Here is a 19,925-nt window from a genome sequence, read left to right on the forward strand (position 1 = left end):
GTAGAAAAGGTCCATCAATCATATCCTTCTCCTTTAAATTTCCTGCACAGTAAATCAAGTTCAGTGCAAACAGTAAGATTCTCCCAGGTCTTCAAATAATGTTCTATAATGTCTGATTAGGCATTAATTCTCCCCTGTTCTCAACCATCTCCTCCATTATGTTATTTATGTATGGAGTGCAGATCTAGCTTCGAGAACACTTTGTAAGCAGAATAAGAGAATGACGAGCACAACCCAACATTTGGTGATCATGACACCAGTCTCACAGGTACCTGGCACCCATGCCAGTCCATTTGCTACTTTCACTACTGTTAATTGTACTATATGCACGTACTGTCTGCAGATCGTTTCAGAATTTCATGGGCTCTGAACAACTCATCCTTGTTCCACCCCCACCCCCTTGAGTGCTTTGAACCACTTTCCTTGTGTATAGGTTTTTATAAATCAACATTACCATACGATACACAGGAAGGACGTAGGCATATTTAGATGAGGTGAGAGAATTATATAACAGGAATACTTGGACTTTTGATTAACGGGGAGGTCGAGAGTCTGGCCAAAGATAGTTAGGTAGACTGAGAATGTACAGAAAGGATTGATAATGAATGCCCACTATTTTCTTTATAGAACAGACTGGAAGGGAAGGAAAGTTGGATGGTAAATTTGAAGACTAGGATCGTACTCTTTAGACACACCAGAAGTGAAATAGGTGATCAAGTTGATTTACTGTGGAAGTTGAGGAGGGAGAGACATTTTCTCCAGACTGGAGTACCACTGTAAGGCCAGCAAGATAAAGGGATACTACATGCAGGTTAGTTATAACATGAGTCAGAAGTGCCAAATCAAATATAATATTATAAATGAGATGCATTTTATTAATAATTTTAGAAAGTCCGATCAGCACTCTTGAAGGACAAATCTGAAATGCGTAGATATGGAGCGGAGCTCAGATATTGAAAGTTAAGACTCGCAGACTTGCAGAGACTGAGTTCAGTTTTGCAATAATGGAAAAGCAAACTAAGTCAAATACCAATTGTCAAATGTTCTAATTGTCCAAGGACGATTTTATACAATGATTAAGGATATATATAAACTGAATTGGTGTAATGTATGCAGTTTGACCATTGATGTGAAATTGAACAAATTAGTTATTCTAGGGGATGGGGTTCTCCCACCCTCCCCCAATTAGAGAGATTTTATTTATATATATATATATATATATATATATATATATATATACATGCTCTGGGCAGACCAATTGTCACTGGTGTGGAGCTCTGCTTGAAAGTCTCCAAATTCGTGGATGAACCCTTGATATCTTGTTACCACCTTGCCTTCATATCTGAAGGATAGGAACGATTTTCTTGAATAAAATAGATGGCATCCCTTGGAAACCAACTTTTTTCTTGCCACCTTAGAAGTGGTTTCTCTTCATACATCCATCAAACACAAAGATGGGTGGGTTAAGAGCATGCGAGTTTTACATACCAAATCTATGAATTATCTGGAACAGAGCAAAATGATCCTGAAATGATAAATCGGTGTTTAAACAAACACGTTCTTTTAAAACTAGTTTTTCATCCAGCTGCAGGGGGGATCTGTGGGATCTATCTTTTAACCCCTAGTACGCCAACCTAACAATGGGCTGGTGGGAGACATTTGGTGTGGCACCCAAAGAATAGCAAATACACCAAAAAGATGCTTTGCAGCTGAGGTATTTTGACTACTTGTTCGTCATCTGGGATGGTACTTTGAATGGCAGACGTGAAGATTTTAAATATAAATCAACTCCACTTAGAATTTACTGAAAGCCATAGTAAAACAGATCTTATTTTTAGATATTCTGGTTACAGTGGTACAAGACGAGTTGGTTACATAACTGTACAGAAAACCGAGCAGTTCTAACACTCCATGCCAAAACCAACCACCTGGTAGCCCTGAAATGGAGCATTCCTTACAGTGAATTCATATCAGGAGGAACTGCTCTAAAATTGTGAACTTTGACAGTGAATGGATATTCATGGCTCAAATTCAATGACCGTGGATATCCCAAGAAAATCCTGTAAAGAGCATAGCCGAAAGCCTGTGAAACGGATCCAACATCACTCTTTATATCTAATCAAACCTCTCAAACTGAACTAATTGAACAAGACTTGCGCCTAATCTTGACCTATGGTAATGGATGCAGTGCTATGCAATGGATTATCAGCAAACATTGACATGTGCTAAAGCTGGATGAGCGCTTGAATGGGTTATTAGGTGAAAGGGTTAATGTCACTTTTTGAAAAATCTGCCTTGCTCAAAGACAGTCATTGGCCTCATTTAACTGGATACAAGATTATATCACGGGCCGAAAGTTGGCTCACCACGAGTTCCAGGATTCTTTAAATGTACCAAATGCAAAGCATGCCAATTACCGGCCAATCGGACCAGCTGTCACCACCCCATTTTGGTTTCCGACATACAGATTACTACCAGAATCGCATGTGAAACCGCTTATGTGGTATACATTCTCGGCTGCTCCTGTGGGAAATGGGTAGTATGAAGGGTAAACTAAAATTGAAGATCTTGCAACATATTTGGGCCATCAAAAATATAGATCCTACCCATCCCATGGCGATACACTTTAAGAACATTCATGGTGGCAAATTGGATGGTTTTGCATTCTTTGGGATACAATCCATTTGAGCCATTGTGAGGTGGCAACAGAGAAATGCTTTTGAGACCATGTGAAACCAAATAAATTCTTGATTGTGAAACAATGTCCCAAAGGACATAACCTTGATGAACTACTTTACTTTCTTGGGTACTTGAGAGATTTGAGAGAGATTTGTTGGAGCAGGACGAGTTTCTCTTGTTTCCCTCTTTTGTTAAGAAGCTTTGCATTCGGAAAAACAGTTGAGGACTAATTTTGTAAGATTAGTTGGTCATTGACATCTTGGCAGGTTTGAGCACCTCACGCACATTTGTCTGTCTCTCTGGTCCTTCGTTTTGTTTTTTGATTTATGAATTGGGTAATCTCATGCTATTCCTTTTCTATTCGATATTTTTTTTTTCTTCAGTTGTTAGTACATTTTATAGGTGTATTAAGCTACTACTTTTTGTTTATGCACTAGAATCATCGGTTACAAAACTTTTAAAGTTTTGTGACTGGCCTCTTGAGAATTTTAAAACAATGTATAGTGATGTCTGAGATTATTGTGCACTATACACTTTATTTGATGTACTTTATTCTGATGTAATGTTTTGCACCTTTTCTGCACATACAAAAATCTTGTGCAGGCAGGTTTGCACCAGTTCTTGGTGTAATGCCGATGTTCATCATTAAGCACTATGCACTTTATTGCGACTGTTTGCACATGCAGATATGTTTACATGCACATTTTTTCACAAACTGCTGTCATCCCACTTTTTATATTTACAATGGTTCTTTAACGACCATCTGAATTCTTCATTGGGGACGTGATTTTTGGAACATATATACAGTTGGTTCAGCACTATGCTGCTCATTGGGTTCCCAGAACTAATATCAAGATTACCAATTTCACACATCTGCTTTTCTTGACCACGAAGAACCTTTTATCAAGAGATTTGTTCCCTTATGGATGAGTGTGGTATCATTTAGCACTTTATTTGCACTTGCTGTGTTCATCTTAAACTGGTCTTTTAGATTTGTGCTTAGCGCACACGGTTGGAGTCAGTCAAATACATTGCTATTATAAAGTCGGTCCACACAGCCATGAGTCCTTCAGGCAACATTGGCTTAGTAATTTATTTTAGCGAACATTAGCTTCTGTCCGTTCACCTTATGTCACACATTAGCAAATGCTGTATGTAGTTTCATTGGTTTTAAATGTTTTCATGCATTATACTAGCTTATGGCTTGCCTATTGGAAGATGTCTGCCTTGTTCACTGCCTTCACAATGCCATTATTTCAGTGTACTATTTACTGCTGTTCAAAACCATAGAGTAGCCATTAATCTATGGTTTTGAAGGGGTTACTCTAAATACCCCTTTGTTTCCACGCACTCCATCCAGCAGTGAAACATGGCAATTTCCGAGCACTATTTTTGTCCTTCTGCATCAATAAAGACTATTTTATGGTTGGTTGAATTTTGACGGTGTCTTTAATTGCAGTAACTCATCCAGTATCCTTAGGTTTAAAAGACCGCTTTAGAGCTCAAAGCTGTATGCCTAATGTTCGATGCGCAGTGTATTTCCCCAGCGCTCGAATCTTTACCTCTATGTCGGAATTAATTGCTTTTAAGATGACCATTGAAGAACTTCTGTTACGAGTATCCCATACGTATCTCATATTGGCTGCCCTACAAGCTTTAGATCATCTTGGAACGAGGTTGCACCTCACATGACAACGGCTAGAAACCAACTGCAATTAAACTTTGTACTATAGGATTGGTATGACAGCATCAGATGCGTCTCCTTTACAAATAAATATAAATGTTGCAAACAGTCGGGTGTATAAGCAAGGCTTAGCGTTAAATGCGAAGTTTCGTTATTACGTAACTGCAATCAGACCACACATGGATGGACAAGTATGGACCACCAATAGGGAAATAAAGCAGTTAGAGCTGCGGAGTCCTTTTTTTTTTTTTTTTTTTTTTTGTTAGGGGGCTGTGTGGCAAAGGACTAATATGAATCTATAATGCAACAAGAATACCACGAAAACAGCTACTCGCAGTGAGTAGCTCGTAAGAGCACTCGTGGAGATTGGGGAGCTGTGCTTGCTGCAGGAACACAATTTGTCTACTACAAGCGTGGTGCTTTCCCATGCTGGTAAAGCTGTTGCTGGAGCTTCCGAGGCCTGAAAACTGTGATGCTGTGATGGAGGCCAGGGGCATCGAGGAGTGCGTGTGATGACCAGGAGATCACAGCACCAACTGTGCAAGCTGATAATATTGCACAAAGGACAAGAAAAGAATAACGCACAACTACCATCTTCCAAAGGGCTTTCCAACCCAAAGTGCTTCACAGCCATAACAATGGCAGAAGTTTCAAAATCTTTGAAAAGAAATCAGTTGGGACCAGTGAATCCTGTCCGCATTTGTTCTAAAATCAAGGCCACACACGCCAAATAAACCACGAAAAGGAAATTTACCAATGAACTATTTCTGAAATCCCAATTTGGGAGATCTATATAAATCAAGTCCTGAAGACGGGTCCGACGCATGCCTGATAGCATCAAATAATTAGCTACTGAGCCTGTTTAACCATCTTTTGCCAGGACCCAGAAACACACTCTTTGGTGTCGACAAAGTCAAGGACAGAAAAATTAACAAAGTCAAGGATAGTGAATTGCATCAAGGTTTAATTTAATAGGATGTCACCATATTTGTTTACTAACCTCACTACATCACCAGTATCCGACGAATGTGTTCAGTTAAAACCAACTGGTCAAGACAATTGTTTTTCAGTATAGGTTCTCTTATGGAATGTTATGTGCATTTTTGTCTCTCCTGTTTTTAATTTTTCTAAGTGTTTTGTAGCCATGAATTAAAATGTATTTGTTTTCTGTCGCAAATAATTGATCGACATGAAAGGTAGCACGTTGTGCAACTAGACACACCTGGCACGTGTGTAGGCGGGTAGCTGTTTTTGTGGTATTCTTGTTGCATTATACCACCAATAGGCAGACCAAAACCGAAAACTACTAACAGTGAGAATTCGAGTACGGGGGCAGATTAATTCGACTAGGAATACAGAGAAGAACCGGAAACTGAATGCAGATCAAGCACACAGTTCCAGCACACTACCTGAGACCACTTATTTTTTTTTAGGACAACGAGAACAAAGAACAAGGGGGGGGGGGGGAACAAAGGGAAGGACCATCAGTTTAGTTCTGAATCTTTCTTCGAGGACATTAACAGAACAAGAGAAACACGGATTGAGCTTTGTGCCCACATACAAAAGGTCACTTTTTGACGCCCGCATTGAAACTTTTCAAACTCATAAGGAAGATGAAATTGAAAGTATTTAACAAGCTAGAAACATCAGCCTCGAGAGAGGCAGAAGATGGATTTAAAGAGTTTAGAGGCAAACGTGGATTTAATCCAGCCATCAATGTACCATCCATAGACTAAAGCAGACTATCAAGGATTTTGAAAACTTCATGAAACCTCATGAATGGAAACTGATAAGCCTCTATGGAGAACAACCCTCGACTATCAGAGCTGCAGATAAAGGAGGGGCACTGGTGGTACTTGATACAATAAACTATGATGCAGAATGTAGGAGACTACTAGGCGACCTCAACACCTATGCCAAATTGGATTCAGATCCTACCCTTGAAATTAAACAACCTGAATGAGCTATTGACGAAAGCTGACAAATTAAGCTGGATAAACCATCGCACTAAGGTTCTTAACCAAGAACTTCCCCCAAGATGCATCATTTCTACACGCTGCCTAAAGTACACAAGGATCTAATTAACCCACCGGGCCGAAAGATAGTTGCTGGTACAAACAGTATATTACAGCCATTAGGAGTATATATAGACTACTTCTTATAACTCCCGATACAAAAAACAAGTACATAGGTAAAAGATACCACTCACTTCACAACACCTGAGAACTACATATGCAGCAGACAACATTCTAATCACTATTGATGTAAAGAGCCTATACACACACCATCCCGCACGACCAAGGAAGAACAGCAGTGGAGTGGCTATAGAACATACCAGCCCAGAAAGAATTCCTAATGGCACTACTAGAGTTCATAATTGAAAATTCATATTTCCAATACAGACAACTTATCTGCATACTAATGGAACGTCAATGGGTGCAACCATGGCACCTTACGCCAATGCATTCATGCACAAATTTGAGTTTGATCATGTTTTAGAACATAAAGATTGGAATGGAAAGATCAACGTGGATCTGTTATATCGATGACATTTTCGGTATTTGGAAAGGCACAGAAGATGAATTACAAGGTTTTCTACAATACCTCAATATGATAAAAATTCACATCAGAATTTTCAAAAGCAAGTATCCAATTTCTAGATGTGGAAATCAGTAATACCAACACTGGATATAAAAGTAATATATACCAGAAACCTACTGACAGAAATAACATTCTCCATAAGCTTAGCTTTCACCGACCGAGTCTAACTTACCCTACAGTCAGAGGTTAAGGGTCAAAAGGATTGTAAGCGACCCAGCAGATTATGAACGTGCCATAGTCATGATGGGGAAATACATTTTTGAAATGTCAAATCTGAGATTGCAGAAGTGGAAGCTAGATTAGCAAATAAAACAAGAGCTATTGAACCCACAACAGAACTAAGGAGGCCCCCCCATGGTTTTTGTGTCCAAATATTCAAAACAAAGCAGCAGAATCAAGAAAATAAAGAATTGGAATGTTCTCTTGCTGAATGAGAGTTGAATCACTGTTCAAAGAGCAACATTTGCCTACAAACGTAGTGAGAATTTGAAAAAAAATTGGTCGGCACCAGGAATCTGAATACCCGTAAAAACACACCAAGAACAGGGACATTTCCATGCTTGAATTACAGTAACTGGTTTTATACAGAAGGGTAACATAGTGAACCACCTGCATACAGGAGAGCCAATAAAATGACCACACTTTGGGACATGCACCACAAATAATGTGATCTACTCCATCAAATGCCCCTGTGGCATGTACTCTATGGGACAATCGACACGGACAGCGAGTAAGATGGAACGAGCACCGCTCGTGCATTCGTAACCACAATAGAAACTCGGCTGTAGCAAGACACTGGGACAACAAACACATCACAAATAAGATTTCAGCTATTGGAGGTGGTATGGATAAGCTCAGAACTTTATCCCAGAGGGGTCTGAATGAAGGGATCAACTATGCTTGCTTCCTTTAATTATGTAGAACGGACACTGGCAATGTGGAACTGCGAATTGTCCAATAATGGTGTAAAATAACGAAACATTTACGTTTAACTCTGTCTTTCTCATATACCCTACTGTTTGCAACCTGTGTATTTGTAAAGGAGACGCATCTGATGCTGTCATACCAATCCTATAGTACAAGTTTAATTGCCGTTGGTTTCTAGCTATTGTCATGTGAAGTGCAACCTTGTTCCAAGATGATCTAAAGCCTATAGGGCAGTTGATATGAGACGATACGTATGGGATACTTATAACAGAAGGTAATACTCATGTTCAATTGAATCTTGAATGGTAATCTTAAAAGCAATTCCGACATAAGATTATTCTCGAGCGCTGGGGAAATGCACGGCGCATCGAACATTAGATATGAGGCATACAGCTTTAAGCTGTAAAGGTAGTCCTTTAAACCTAAGGATACTGGATGAGTTACCACACATTATCTATACAGCTACGTGAAGTAGCCCTGGCAACCATACGTCCTGCCTACCCACTTCCACGGGAGGGCGGGGACGTAAGGCGCGTCCATGATGACCATTCTTGGTCAGACGCCAGCCGCAGTGCCATGGTTACTGTTAAATACAAGTAACTGCCGCGGACGAGGTCTGCATTCGTACGAATGCGGAAACTGACACACTGTGAAGGTAAGCAGCAAACCACACGGTTAAAACTGTAATGATAGTCTGTGAGATGACTCTCAGCAACATCTTACACTTGCAGGAATAATCTATACTCACAGGTGTAATGACGATTTATGGCGAATAGGATTCTAACAGGCACAAGCTCAGGTATGTGGACTGAGCGAATGTACAAGGTTATTTGATTTGTGATTTAATGACAGTTTATTTTTACTCTCCTCCCATTTTTTTTGACACTATGGCCTCGATTTACACGAATTGGTATGGATGTATGTACATTTGAATTGTAAATGAAACAAATGAATGAGGTTTGTTTATTTAAAAGCCCTGATGGTGCCCCGATGGTGCTCGGCACCGAAATGCATCGGCATTGACTTGTACTCAAGGAAGAGGAATTTTGACTTCGCCATTTGATTTATTGTGTAAATTAAACACGGATATAATTTTACAAAATACCCAGTGAAGTTATTGAAACTAAAATTTGAATTATTGGGCAAAAGGAAAGATTTAATCAATGTATTCAAAATATTCGTATAGAACTTCGAATCTGACCATTAAGCAACGAATTTAGCCCCATTTGGGAGCAATAAGAGCTCTGGTTTTACAGGGTGGATCCCACTCTGTTTTTGGACTTGTGTATGGCATATTAAAACACATGGTTTGAAGTACATCAATGCAACTGATCATGGACTCCTAATATATTTTTGAAAGGATGGTCAACCTTGCGTTCAACCCTTAGGACATCTCAAGCTTAGTGTTCAGATCCATTGGTGCAGGTCTCAATGGGTCTGAGCACCTTTCTGTGGGCAAAGAGGTCCTGTCAACAAGGTAAAATGCATGTCGGTCTCAGTGTTTGGGGGACTGTCCTCTAGGATTCTGTTAGGGATTTGGACTTCTGTATGAACGCATGGGTATTTGATATTCTGGTCACCTTCCTGCATTATTTTTTTTGTAAACAAAATTGCACATCTGATCTCTGCAATTTGTATTTGAAGCAAATGATATTTTGGAGGCTTGACCAGCTGCTCTCACTTTTTTTTAAAAATAAAACAAAAATACTTCATGGCTTTCCTCGGACAACTCTTATCATGCCACACCTACATCGGTTCTACTTTATAGCTGTTCCTGTCTTGTCTGTGTGGGGCGATGGGGGTGGGTGTTTCGCCTCATTCCTCTCCCTTGCACCATCTCTGGGTTTTGACTCTGGTGTGGGCCCACACTCCAATATTATGCTGTCTTCATTAAAATGCAAATATGCTATTTGTTCTCTTAATGGGTAGTAGGTCTTGTAAAATAACTTCTTTTGGTTTCAGGTGAACACTCTGATAGCGGCATCTGTTTTTTCCTGTTTTACCACTTTGATTATAATAGTCTATTCCTCCTTGACACTGAGCTATGGTGAAGATGATGACGACATATTCATCCATTCCAATATACACCTCTTCCATTCGGTAAGAATTCTTAGTGAACAGAAGCCCTGATGTGGCAACTGCACATGACTTGGCTACGTTTTCTTATGTAGAGCACGTTCTGCATTCTGCCCTGTAATAATTGAAACATTAAAGCCTACAATATTTTTCAATTTTATTAGAAAAATTGTTCTAGCATGGGTTTGCTGATGTACATTTGACTTTTACAATGTTTGTTTATAATGAGCTTTTCTGCACGACTAGATGGCAACATTCGGGGATGCAAGGGGGTGTATATTTTCCTCCGACTGGAAATGCTATGTTCATTTGAACGTTCTCATGTGCTTGAGCAGTTCCATTTGGCAACTCTTCCTGAACATGCTCACTTTGTAGTAAGAGCACACATGGTACCTGCTTTCCTCCAGATAATGGTACTCTAGTCATGCCAAGTGGCATTACTTAGCAAAAAAGTCCTTCAATGTTTTGTGTATCATGTGGATATGGTGCAGCCCTTTTTCAATTAGTGTTCCCTCCCCCCCCACTCTGCGCCCTGGCTGTACGGTAGGTCCTCTCACTTAAGCCAGCCTGTTTTTCAATATGCGCTAGCTGTGATTAACAGTTTCTGCTGCAGAGCAGCACTTCTGTTCAGTAATGTCTGGCTGTTGGTGCTGCAAAATGTGCTTCCTCTGCCCACTTGGTAGGAGTCCCCTGTGCTATAGTTCTTGCACCTCAAGAGCTCCTAGACTTGAATAAACTGCTGCATGGAAGTATGGGTTCTACCAGGATGTGTTCTTGTCTGGTTGGAGAACACACAAGGTTCTGAGTTGGGGTGAAATCTGATCACATGGCCAAGATGCGCAGTCTGGATAACTGTCCCAGTTTTTCAGGGTCGGCGCAAATCTCGGTTAAGTCCTGAATTCCTAAAGGGGTCTATATTTGGAGCGAATTTGGCTTCTGGTCGTTGTACTTGATGCCCATGACCAGGACATTTTTAAGAAAAGCAAGAAGGAAGTGTGCACTTTACTTTGGAAGAAGGCACCAACTGGACATGGGCCCTGTACCTCTGGCCTGTGCAGTTCTTCTCAGCAATTTCTTTTTAAAGCCATGGCCTCGGCATAGCCAGCACCTGCAGCCATCTGAGCAGCAGCTACCTTCTGGGAAGACCCAGCCCTCACCCACCCACAGAGGCACCCAGCAGGCCTCCTTTAGCTCTACACCCAGGTGCTGGTATTGCTAACGACATGCAAGCCTACTTATGAATTTCTTTTAGTTTATTTTGGGTCACCCTACCATTTTGTATGTTGTGACGGATGGCAGTAGTCTGCTTTGAAAAGATCTTAATATTAAAAGGCAGGCTTTATATTTCATTTAAAGCACTGCTTGGCGACTAATTCAGGAACAGACTTTTGTGTGGGGACCACAGGCTAGATTACGGAAAGGTCGCACCGCTGCAAGTTTGCACGGTATTGGCACTAGGGCAAAGTTGGAAAACTACTGTGGCAAGTGCAGTTGATGTTATAAGCACCACAGCAAAAAATCTGCATTTTTGCTAGGACAAGTACCCAGGTGCAAAAATGTGTTGTAAATGTATCTTTTTTTTGCACAAGGTTAGTTTTTGACGTGTTGCATATAGCATGCAAAACTGCACTTGCCACGGTGCAAAGGCTTTCTAATATGTTCCATTGTTTATAGAAATAGGGAAAACTTGGCCCTAGTGCTAATACCATGCAAACTTGCACCAGTGCAAAGATTTTGTAATCTGACCCCAGGAACTCGGACCTATAGATTATTGTCAATATTTATACCTTAAGTGTTAAGTAGTCTATTGATTGGACACTGAATTATGCATTGTGAAGCGTTACCTAGGCCCAGGTCCCTTTTTTGTAAGCTTTAGGGGTTACTAGATGCACTTTTGTCTGCCATATGTGCCAGTCGTTTGTCAACCAGAAAATACACCTGTGCTATTGATCTAGAGTTGGTTATTCTTACGATTGTTGGCGAATTGTCTGTTTGACGTCTTGCACGGTTTTCTACCACTTTGTTCCCGCTTAATAGCAGACCACACTACGATTCTCTAAAGATTACACCAAATGGCCTCTGATTCCATTCATGCATCATTCCCTAAACCTATGACCTTTTATTTGTAAACCTGCATACGCAGTTCCATTGCTCACACTTGACACTTTAGTTGCGTGTATCTTTTAATAACGGATTCTTGATTATTTTGTGTTTAGAAATTGAAGTCGAATGTCTCGTCTGCTCTACATGCGTAGAGCAGCACTCTACTTCCAGTACTGTTTAAGGCAAATGAGGTGGAGAGGGGGTTGGGAGATATGGGTAATGCCTGGCTTTGAAGTGAAGTATGGTTTAAATGACGAAACTAACGCCTCCATTGTGAATGTCCTCCTTTTAGTACATACTGAACAAGTTCGTTAAAGGAGCCAACATCGCAATGCTGCTTGCATCCATCTGCAGCCTTTTTATTTCATTGGTCATCGCTTACCTGTGTTGCCGAAGTCTTCCACATTGCATGTGCTACGACGCTGTGACTGGCATGGTAGGTTTACTGCTCCAAATTCAATGCGTTGGTTTAAAATGTTCCTATTGTAAGTCTGCAATGTTGGCTACAATTCTCCCTGCGATCTTTCATGCATCCTTGTGGCTGTGCATCTTTGCCTCTGGCATTCCTGCACTACACCTTTCCTTGCTCAGAATTTGTTCCTGTCAAGACAAGGCTTGGTGCTGTATGACCACTATAGCGGTGGTGCATGCAGTATGAAAAACTAAACCTATGATTGCTTTGGGATTGTTCTGTGGGCACCTGGATTCTTAATCTGAATCCCATATTAGGTTTCTGTGTATGCCTTGGGGGCCCCCTTCTGGTCAGTTCTGAATGATTTGATTAGTTTGTTCTCCTTGTAGTGCATATGTCATGGTATCCTTGGGCAGGGAGGATAGCTCGGTTGCAACGCGTTTGTGTTGGAAGTGAGACCACGCATAACCACAGGTTCGAATCCCGGTCTCGTGCTTAAGAACTGGTCTCCGGTATTAAGCGCATTATAAAAAAACATCCTTTGTAACCAAGACCTTTTGATGCTTCTCTGAAGGCCTAAAAGTACCCGAGCGCAGCATAACATGGGTCTCAACATATGTTCCAATTTTACATTACTGTTCTTCACAGCTCCTCCACCTTGGCCCGACCCTTGATGCACAGTAAAGAATGTCCAAATTAAAGGTCTTGTCGGTTTTGCATTTTACTTGTTGGCATGTAATCCTCATACCTAATCAACGTTTGACTCCCAAATTAACTCTTAATCTAGTAGGGGATTTTGATGGGTGGCGATAAGCGGGAAAATCGGCTGAGGGACAAACATTCAAGGAGTGTGCATGCACGTCCCTTAATTTATTTTGCTCTTACAGGATTTGATGAGATTCAGCTACAACTTCATGCCCTCCTCTGCCACTCGCCGAACTCCACTACTAGTCTGTTAGTGCCAGTGCATGGCATAGTTGAGGTGAAATTGAATTGTTCATAGACTTCCAGAAAATAACTAACTTGAATCCTTCCATAAATGTTATAGCAGCTGCCGCTACTGGGAAATTCGTAGATGCTTTCATGGACGGCGTCTGTTTTTAATAGTGTTGGACGTCTTTTAACTTGTGATTTTTCTTTTCTCATAGGTAAACCTTTTTGGCACAAATATCAAAATTGGCTTCTTAAATTTTGGTCTTGCACCTAGATTTGAACCTGAACGCTTTTGAGAGAAGTTTTAAGGTTTCACCATGCACAGAATGAATGCATTTTTTTCACTATACGTGTAGGTTTCTGAAATATACAACACCACATGCAAGATGTGAGCTCTTGCATGTTTTCAAGGAATGGTAGGTGTAGATTGCATGAATGTGAGACTCCTGTGCCCCTAAATTTATACACACTTGTATCAAACTTACAATTAACTCGCATTAATGTGAGCTTTCAGAAGTGTAGGAGGCTTTTAAGGCATTCACTGTATGGTCTTTTATATGAACTGTAGATGTACAGTTATACATGTACACTATTATACATGTACACTATTATACATGTACACTATTATACATGTACACTATTATACATGTACACTATTATACATATACACTATTATGCATATACACTACTATTCGAGTCAGGATTGACTTTGATTTCAGTTCTCATATATAACTTATTTCTATGCCTGCTATACAAATTCACACCCAAATCCACCTCGCGCTAAGGTGAGTTTCCATACCACTCCACGAGCTCATACGCTACATGTAGAACAATTTACATGTACACTACTATACATATGAAAACTCGCATCAGTCAGGGCTAGCTTTGTCCTTCATGTGTATGAGATGTAAATAGTGTACATGTACAAAATGTAAAGCTAGTAGATGCATAAACGCTTAAATTCAAACCTCCCAGTGAGTTATAGATATAGAGGCATAGATGTGCATTCCATGACTCCCACCGGATGTATGAAAGTCATGCAGCACTCAATGCCATATAATAGCACGTCCTAGTGATGTGCCATAATCCCCACAAAATTGACCTGCTAAAGAGTGGGACTAACATTAAGTTACACTTGCTGTATGCCTATGCACTCGCTCTTGCCACTACTGAACCACCCTTAACATTTGCTTCAATTAGGCACGTTACATCAATGCCATAGTTTAAGTGAGGGTTGGGTTTGTAATGGTATGCAGTACTTGTACCTTAATGTTCATTCTTAACTTTACATTTTGTTAAATTAAACGGTTCTATTTCAAATAGTTTTTTATATTCTATATAGCCCCCTTGGTTCTCTATATTGGCAAAGTCAAATTATGTTAGTACTGTTGGCCAACAAACTGCCCCTTCTGCAATTCCTCATCTAGCTCTACCTGATGTGAGCAGAGGCATGCATTTCAGATGTTAAATCCCCTAAACATTGCAGAACAATGTTGTAATGGTACACTGTAGTGGAGAATACAGACATGGTTCGTGCTCTTTGAAAAGCCACAGGGGATGGGATATCTGTAATTGTAGGTGCATTCCTGTTCCAACAACCAGTCATGTGTTGGACCTTTGACCCGTGGAGACCTGTCCAATACCATATTTGGATTTTTTCATGACCATCATGGAAAGGCTGGGTCTGACAGTTGGGGCCCTCGGTGGCCTCTGGGAGACTTTTGGGGTTGGAGCTAAATGGGCTGGTTTGGATTGAATCTAGAAACATGCCTTTGCCTTGGAGGATGATGCACTGTCAGAAGCCAGTGCAGGACTTTGGAATTCATGTCTGAGGCCCCATATCCCTATGGATGGGATAGTCTTAGTTTAGATAATGATGCATGAAAACTTGATTTCTCTTCAGGTCCCCATCGGTGTATTGAAAATATGCATGCATTTGATTTCATAGCTCTGCTTGGCTGTCAATCCTTAAATTACCCAGAGTACATTTGTTTTAAGGTTGTCGAGTGATTTGCTTCTAGAAAACTTTTCCCCAGGTGGGATATCGCTCAACACTTTGCCACTAAAGGTTCATGTGATTTTCGTAGCGAACCCACTTCCCCATTCACAGCCACTCCTGGGGCATCTTGTCTGTAAAGTAGCCAATTTTGTTTGAGGCACATGTAAAATGCCCATAAACTTGTAGCACTGACCAGTGGGGTATCTAGATTGTATCTGGAATTTCCATATTTTAATGTAGACAGTCAAGGATTTGTGCATGGTATATTTCAATTTTCTGTGCAGCTTGTAGTTTGCTTCTTACCATCATTTGTTTCAGATTGTCAGAAAACAAGGAGGGTTCATTCATGGAAACCTCTTGCAGCCGTTCCATCTTTTTGCAGAAGAGCCAGGGCAATCTTGTGGCGGGTTCCAATTATGGATTGTATGGTTCCACAAGTGGAACTATGGTTCTGGCCCCTTTTTGCTATGTATTTGAAGATGTTCCTCTGGGGTAGGGGAGGCCCTTCAAATATCTGATCCAATATACTGGTTTTCAATCTACTGGGGGAGCGCCCTCTGTGGCTGAGCATCTTCCTTATGGTTCTGTCGCAGAAATTTACTTTTCCAGCAGAGTGGTAGGTTGATGGCTGGGGAATTTTTAAATGTTTAATTGTCTAGTTATGGAGGAAAAGGTTGGTTGGGCTAGGGAATCGGGTGTCAAAAATAGTAACGGAGTAAACCTGGGCTAGGAATTGCAGGGGGAAAAACGGGTTTCGGGTTTTTTCTTCCAAAAGCAAGGTGGAAGGTTCATCTTCTCCAAATGAAGGGAGCTAGCTACCGTCGTCTTAAAGATTAAGCAATATTTTTTTAATCCATGGATTTAAAACCACATTCCATATGATTCGGGGTTATTAGCCAGCTTAAGAATTAATGGCTAGAATGTGGTAATACTGCATCAGCTAGTGTCATTACTGCACAACCACTAGCTGATGGGGGCGGTACTGTACAGGTGTCTCAACTTACTAAAATGGGGCAGTACTTTGGGACAGGATGAGCCTGTTGAAGTTACTGCACTGCTCAGCTGGTACTGTTGAAATTTATTTGACTAAATCAGCTTTAAAATCTCGACTTTCAATATTACCAAAAAATCCATGGTAGAAATCCGTTTGTTGAATTAATGATTTCCCCTTTGAGATTGTGGGCCACTTCATGAATTGGTCCCATGAACTATTCTGTTCCAGTTGGATCCTGACTGGGTATGGCCCAATCCTAAACTGCCGATATACCAGGCAAGTGTACTTTTCAAGATCTCCACCCACACTAGTTTTTTCAGAATAGTGATTGACCTATTCAAGTACTCCCTATTGGAGTCACTTGGAGTACTTCAATACTGTATTGGCGATGTGCTGAAAATAAGGGGTGCATTTGGCTCTTGTGTAGGAGTTGGTGTGTACAGCAAGGGAATCAGTCGGTCAATCTAATTTTGCACTTAAATTGCCATATTTCCCAGACTGCTGCAATAAAAGCAATCACTTGCATAATTTACTCAGGATGGGGGAAATGGTGAGGGGGGGGCGCTGCGATGAGAACATGAGGGCCCCACAGTATTTCTGCAGTTTGGCTGCATTCCTCAAGCCCTTCCGAATATTGAATACCTTGGAACACTGAGGGGAAGGTCCCCTTCTGACTGCACATAATTTGCCTCATGTAAGCGCAAGATCACACACCTATGAGCATTTTCGTATAGACTGTGCAAAAATTGGACTAGCCACTGTCTAGTGAGAATTGACACTTGCCGAATAAATGGTATGCAATCTGTATATGTTGAATTCAGGTAGCACATTACTCTTGATGGCTGGCTAGTAACTTGAAATTCTGTACTCTGATCTAGATGGTTCAAATTAGTGAAGACCACCGGGCACACTGAATGTCTTGGCTGCCTGCAGTGCAGGAGGTTGACTTGCACGTTTCCGGTCTCATTGCTCATGATCTACACACAATTAAATGGTGCCAGAAGGTGAAGTACTTACTTTAACCAGCAAAGGGAGACAATCGGAGCAGGGCTAATGGGAATACTTAATACTTGGGTCGAAAGCTCTAGCATTAATATTCTAGTGTACATTGAAGTCCCATGAATATGCTGTCAATCTAGTGTCCTTGTCAAACATTTGAGACGGTCAAGGACATTTTTCATGCTTGCTAGGTTTGTTATGGAGTGGCAGCATGAGTCTTGTGGTTGGTTTTGTTCTGAGGTACCCAAAGGCTGTTCAGCAGTTGGTTCTGTGCAGCCTAATTTAGATACGAGGGACTTGAATTCCACCCAGAGCCCTGCCTATCTCCCACCCTTCAAACCATTGCCCAACATTGCGTGATCTGTTTTCTATCCCAGTTGTTTGCCAACATATCTTGCCTATAGGTGGCAATATATGTCCAGCCTCTAGTGCTTTTTCAGCGGTTGCTCTGTGGACAGATTGAACACCTTTGCCAATCATAGGTCATAACTGTCATGGTGGAGCCTAAACTAATGAACATGAAGCCAATGGGTGGGGCTGTCACCTTTTCTGCTTCTGGTTTCGTGGAAGCCACCCCTCCAGACTTAAATTTGTATTTCATGTCTGCTCTGAAGATCAGGATTCCTTTTTGTTTACCCGCCAGCCCCCAAATGACCTGGGGACTTTGTCTGACAAATGGATCTGTACCACTTGATCCCTCTGGTTCCTTGTACGGAACTGCTGCCCACCAGTTCAAGCCAAATGACACTCAAGTACTTCTCAGTTCTGTTCACTTCAGAATTTTAACACACATTACCAATTGCTACAAGAGGCAATGCTTAGAAAAGGCTCTAAGGTTTCCTTACTTTCCAGCCAACTACTCATGTTGCAGAAGGACAGATGCAAGAAAGTGATTCTGTGTACTGCACCCCATACGAATACATCTGCATCTAAACGGGCAATACGTTGTACAATATAAAACTGGACAGTATGAGCGTCCAGATCTTTGTCCATTTGAACAATGTCTTAAATTGTATGTGGTCTGGTTAAGGCTTAGGCTGTGCGCAGGATGAACTGTTAAAGCCATACCCATGGTACAACCAATTTAGGACCTGAACAATACTGCATTGACCTCTGCCCCAACCCTGAAGGACCTGCAAACACGTTGGCTCCAAAGGAGTCGGTGATCTCATGGCAACAAACTTAAAATCAGTGGAGCTCTAATGTGTACCTCTGAAGTCTGGATCACCCTCGTTCAGACGCATATTGTCGACTAGGTTGTGGAGCTTTGCAACGAGGTCAAGGTCTATACATTTCCTTTGGAGCATGATCTGCATTATACACAAATGCTCCTGACATACTGGTGCTCCTCCCTCTGGGACAATCTTTTTAAATGTAGACCTTTAGTAAAGTGGTTATTGCTGCTATACTGGAGAGATGACTGCTTATTTCACATGTAATAGTTATTGCGGCCGTACACATTCAGATTCATGGAGTTTTGATTTGACTTTGGTTGTCTGATCTTGTGAAAGGTTTTAGTTCCCCTTATTGCCATGAATCTGATGGTGCAATTCAGCTTTGCAGCAGGTTTCAGACTTTTACAGCCTCATGGCTTATTTTCATGGCTGTTGGTGTACAAGTGGTACCATGATTTAGTATAGTTGGGAGTTTTATCCCCAAGTGTGGCATATGGCCAGTTCATGATCAACACCCCCGAAACATTGGCCTGTAGCTAAAGCCCTGCCAGCATCTCTTGCAGGCAGCCATAATGATTGGGCACAGATGGATATTTGGAGGTGCTGTCAGTCACTATCTTTCACAAGAGCAATAAACCGAATGCAGGACCCAGACCCCACTCCATGAACTGCAATCCATCACAAGAGCTGGCAAACCCCTACCATATTGTTGGGTAGGCTTTCCATATTGTGACATACAAATTTGTGGTCACCCTGGCTTTGGTAGCTGAAGCATATTCAGAAATTGTTCGGTTTCCATTTTGTTTCCAGCGGAACCCAACAGGAACACTTAACCCGTTTTTGATGACAATGCAATTTGTAACCTATTGTTAAAACGTGCTCCCATTGCAGAGCTTCTATGGATTAAAAATACTCTTGAACAATGAAGTGCTTGAACAATCGCAGTAATCTTGGCGCAGCTGGGCTTGTAAGTCTCTTGCAGTCTAGATTTTGCTCTCATTGAACAGACTGTCTTCTCTCTTTGGGATGTCTTGTCCCTTGGTGACTTGAGCGATCTTTATTGTATTCTAGACTTATCCATGGCTTTTGGCAGTGTTAACCTTATTGCAGTGGGTTGGATTTGGTTTGTTTTGGTTGAGACTGTGCAGAGTCCAGGCGTGCCCATTTCAACCCACCTTTCCTGTGTTTAAAGTTCTGCAGGGATCCTTGCAGTTTTCTTTGACCACTTCTCCATTTACTGGACCTGTTGGGGTTTGCAGCATTTTTCATATGCTGGTGACTGAGTTTTCTGAGGGTAAATGGGCTCCCCTGAGGCGTTTGCCATTTGGTCGGTTTGCGTCGAT

General features: G+C 41.2%; 1 protein-coding gene across 6 annotated transcripts in view; it reads left to right on the forward strand.

Annotated features, from left to right (window-relative positions):
* Nucleotides 1–19,925, forward strand: part of LOC138516079 (uncharacterized) — a 159,489-nt gene that overhangs the window by 108,193 nt on the left and 31,371 nt on the right. For all 6 annotated transcript variants that reach the window (XM_069630898.1, XM_069630901.1, XM_069630903.1 and 3 more), the window contains exons 4-5: nt 9,854–9,991; nt 12,363–12,506. In XM_069630898.1, coding sequence (XP_069486999.1) covers nt 9,854–9,991; nt 12,363–12,506 — 282 coding nt within the window. The remainder of the gene's footprint in view (nt 1–9,853; nt 9,992–12,362; nt 12,507–19,925) is intronic.

This window comes from Ambystoma mexicanum, chromosome 6q, assembly GCF_040938575.1.
Source record: "Ambystoma mexicanum isolate Mex_15411 chromosome 6q, UKY_AmexF1_1, whole genome shotgun sequence".
NCBI lineage: Eukaryota > Metazoa > Chordata > Amphibia > Caudata > Ambystomatidae > Ambystoma > Ambystoma mexicanum.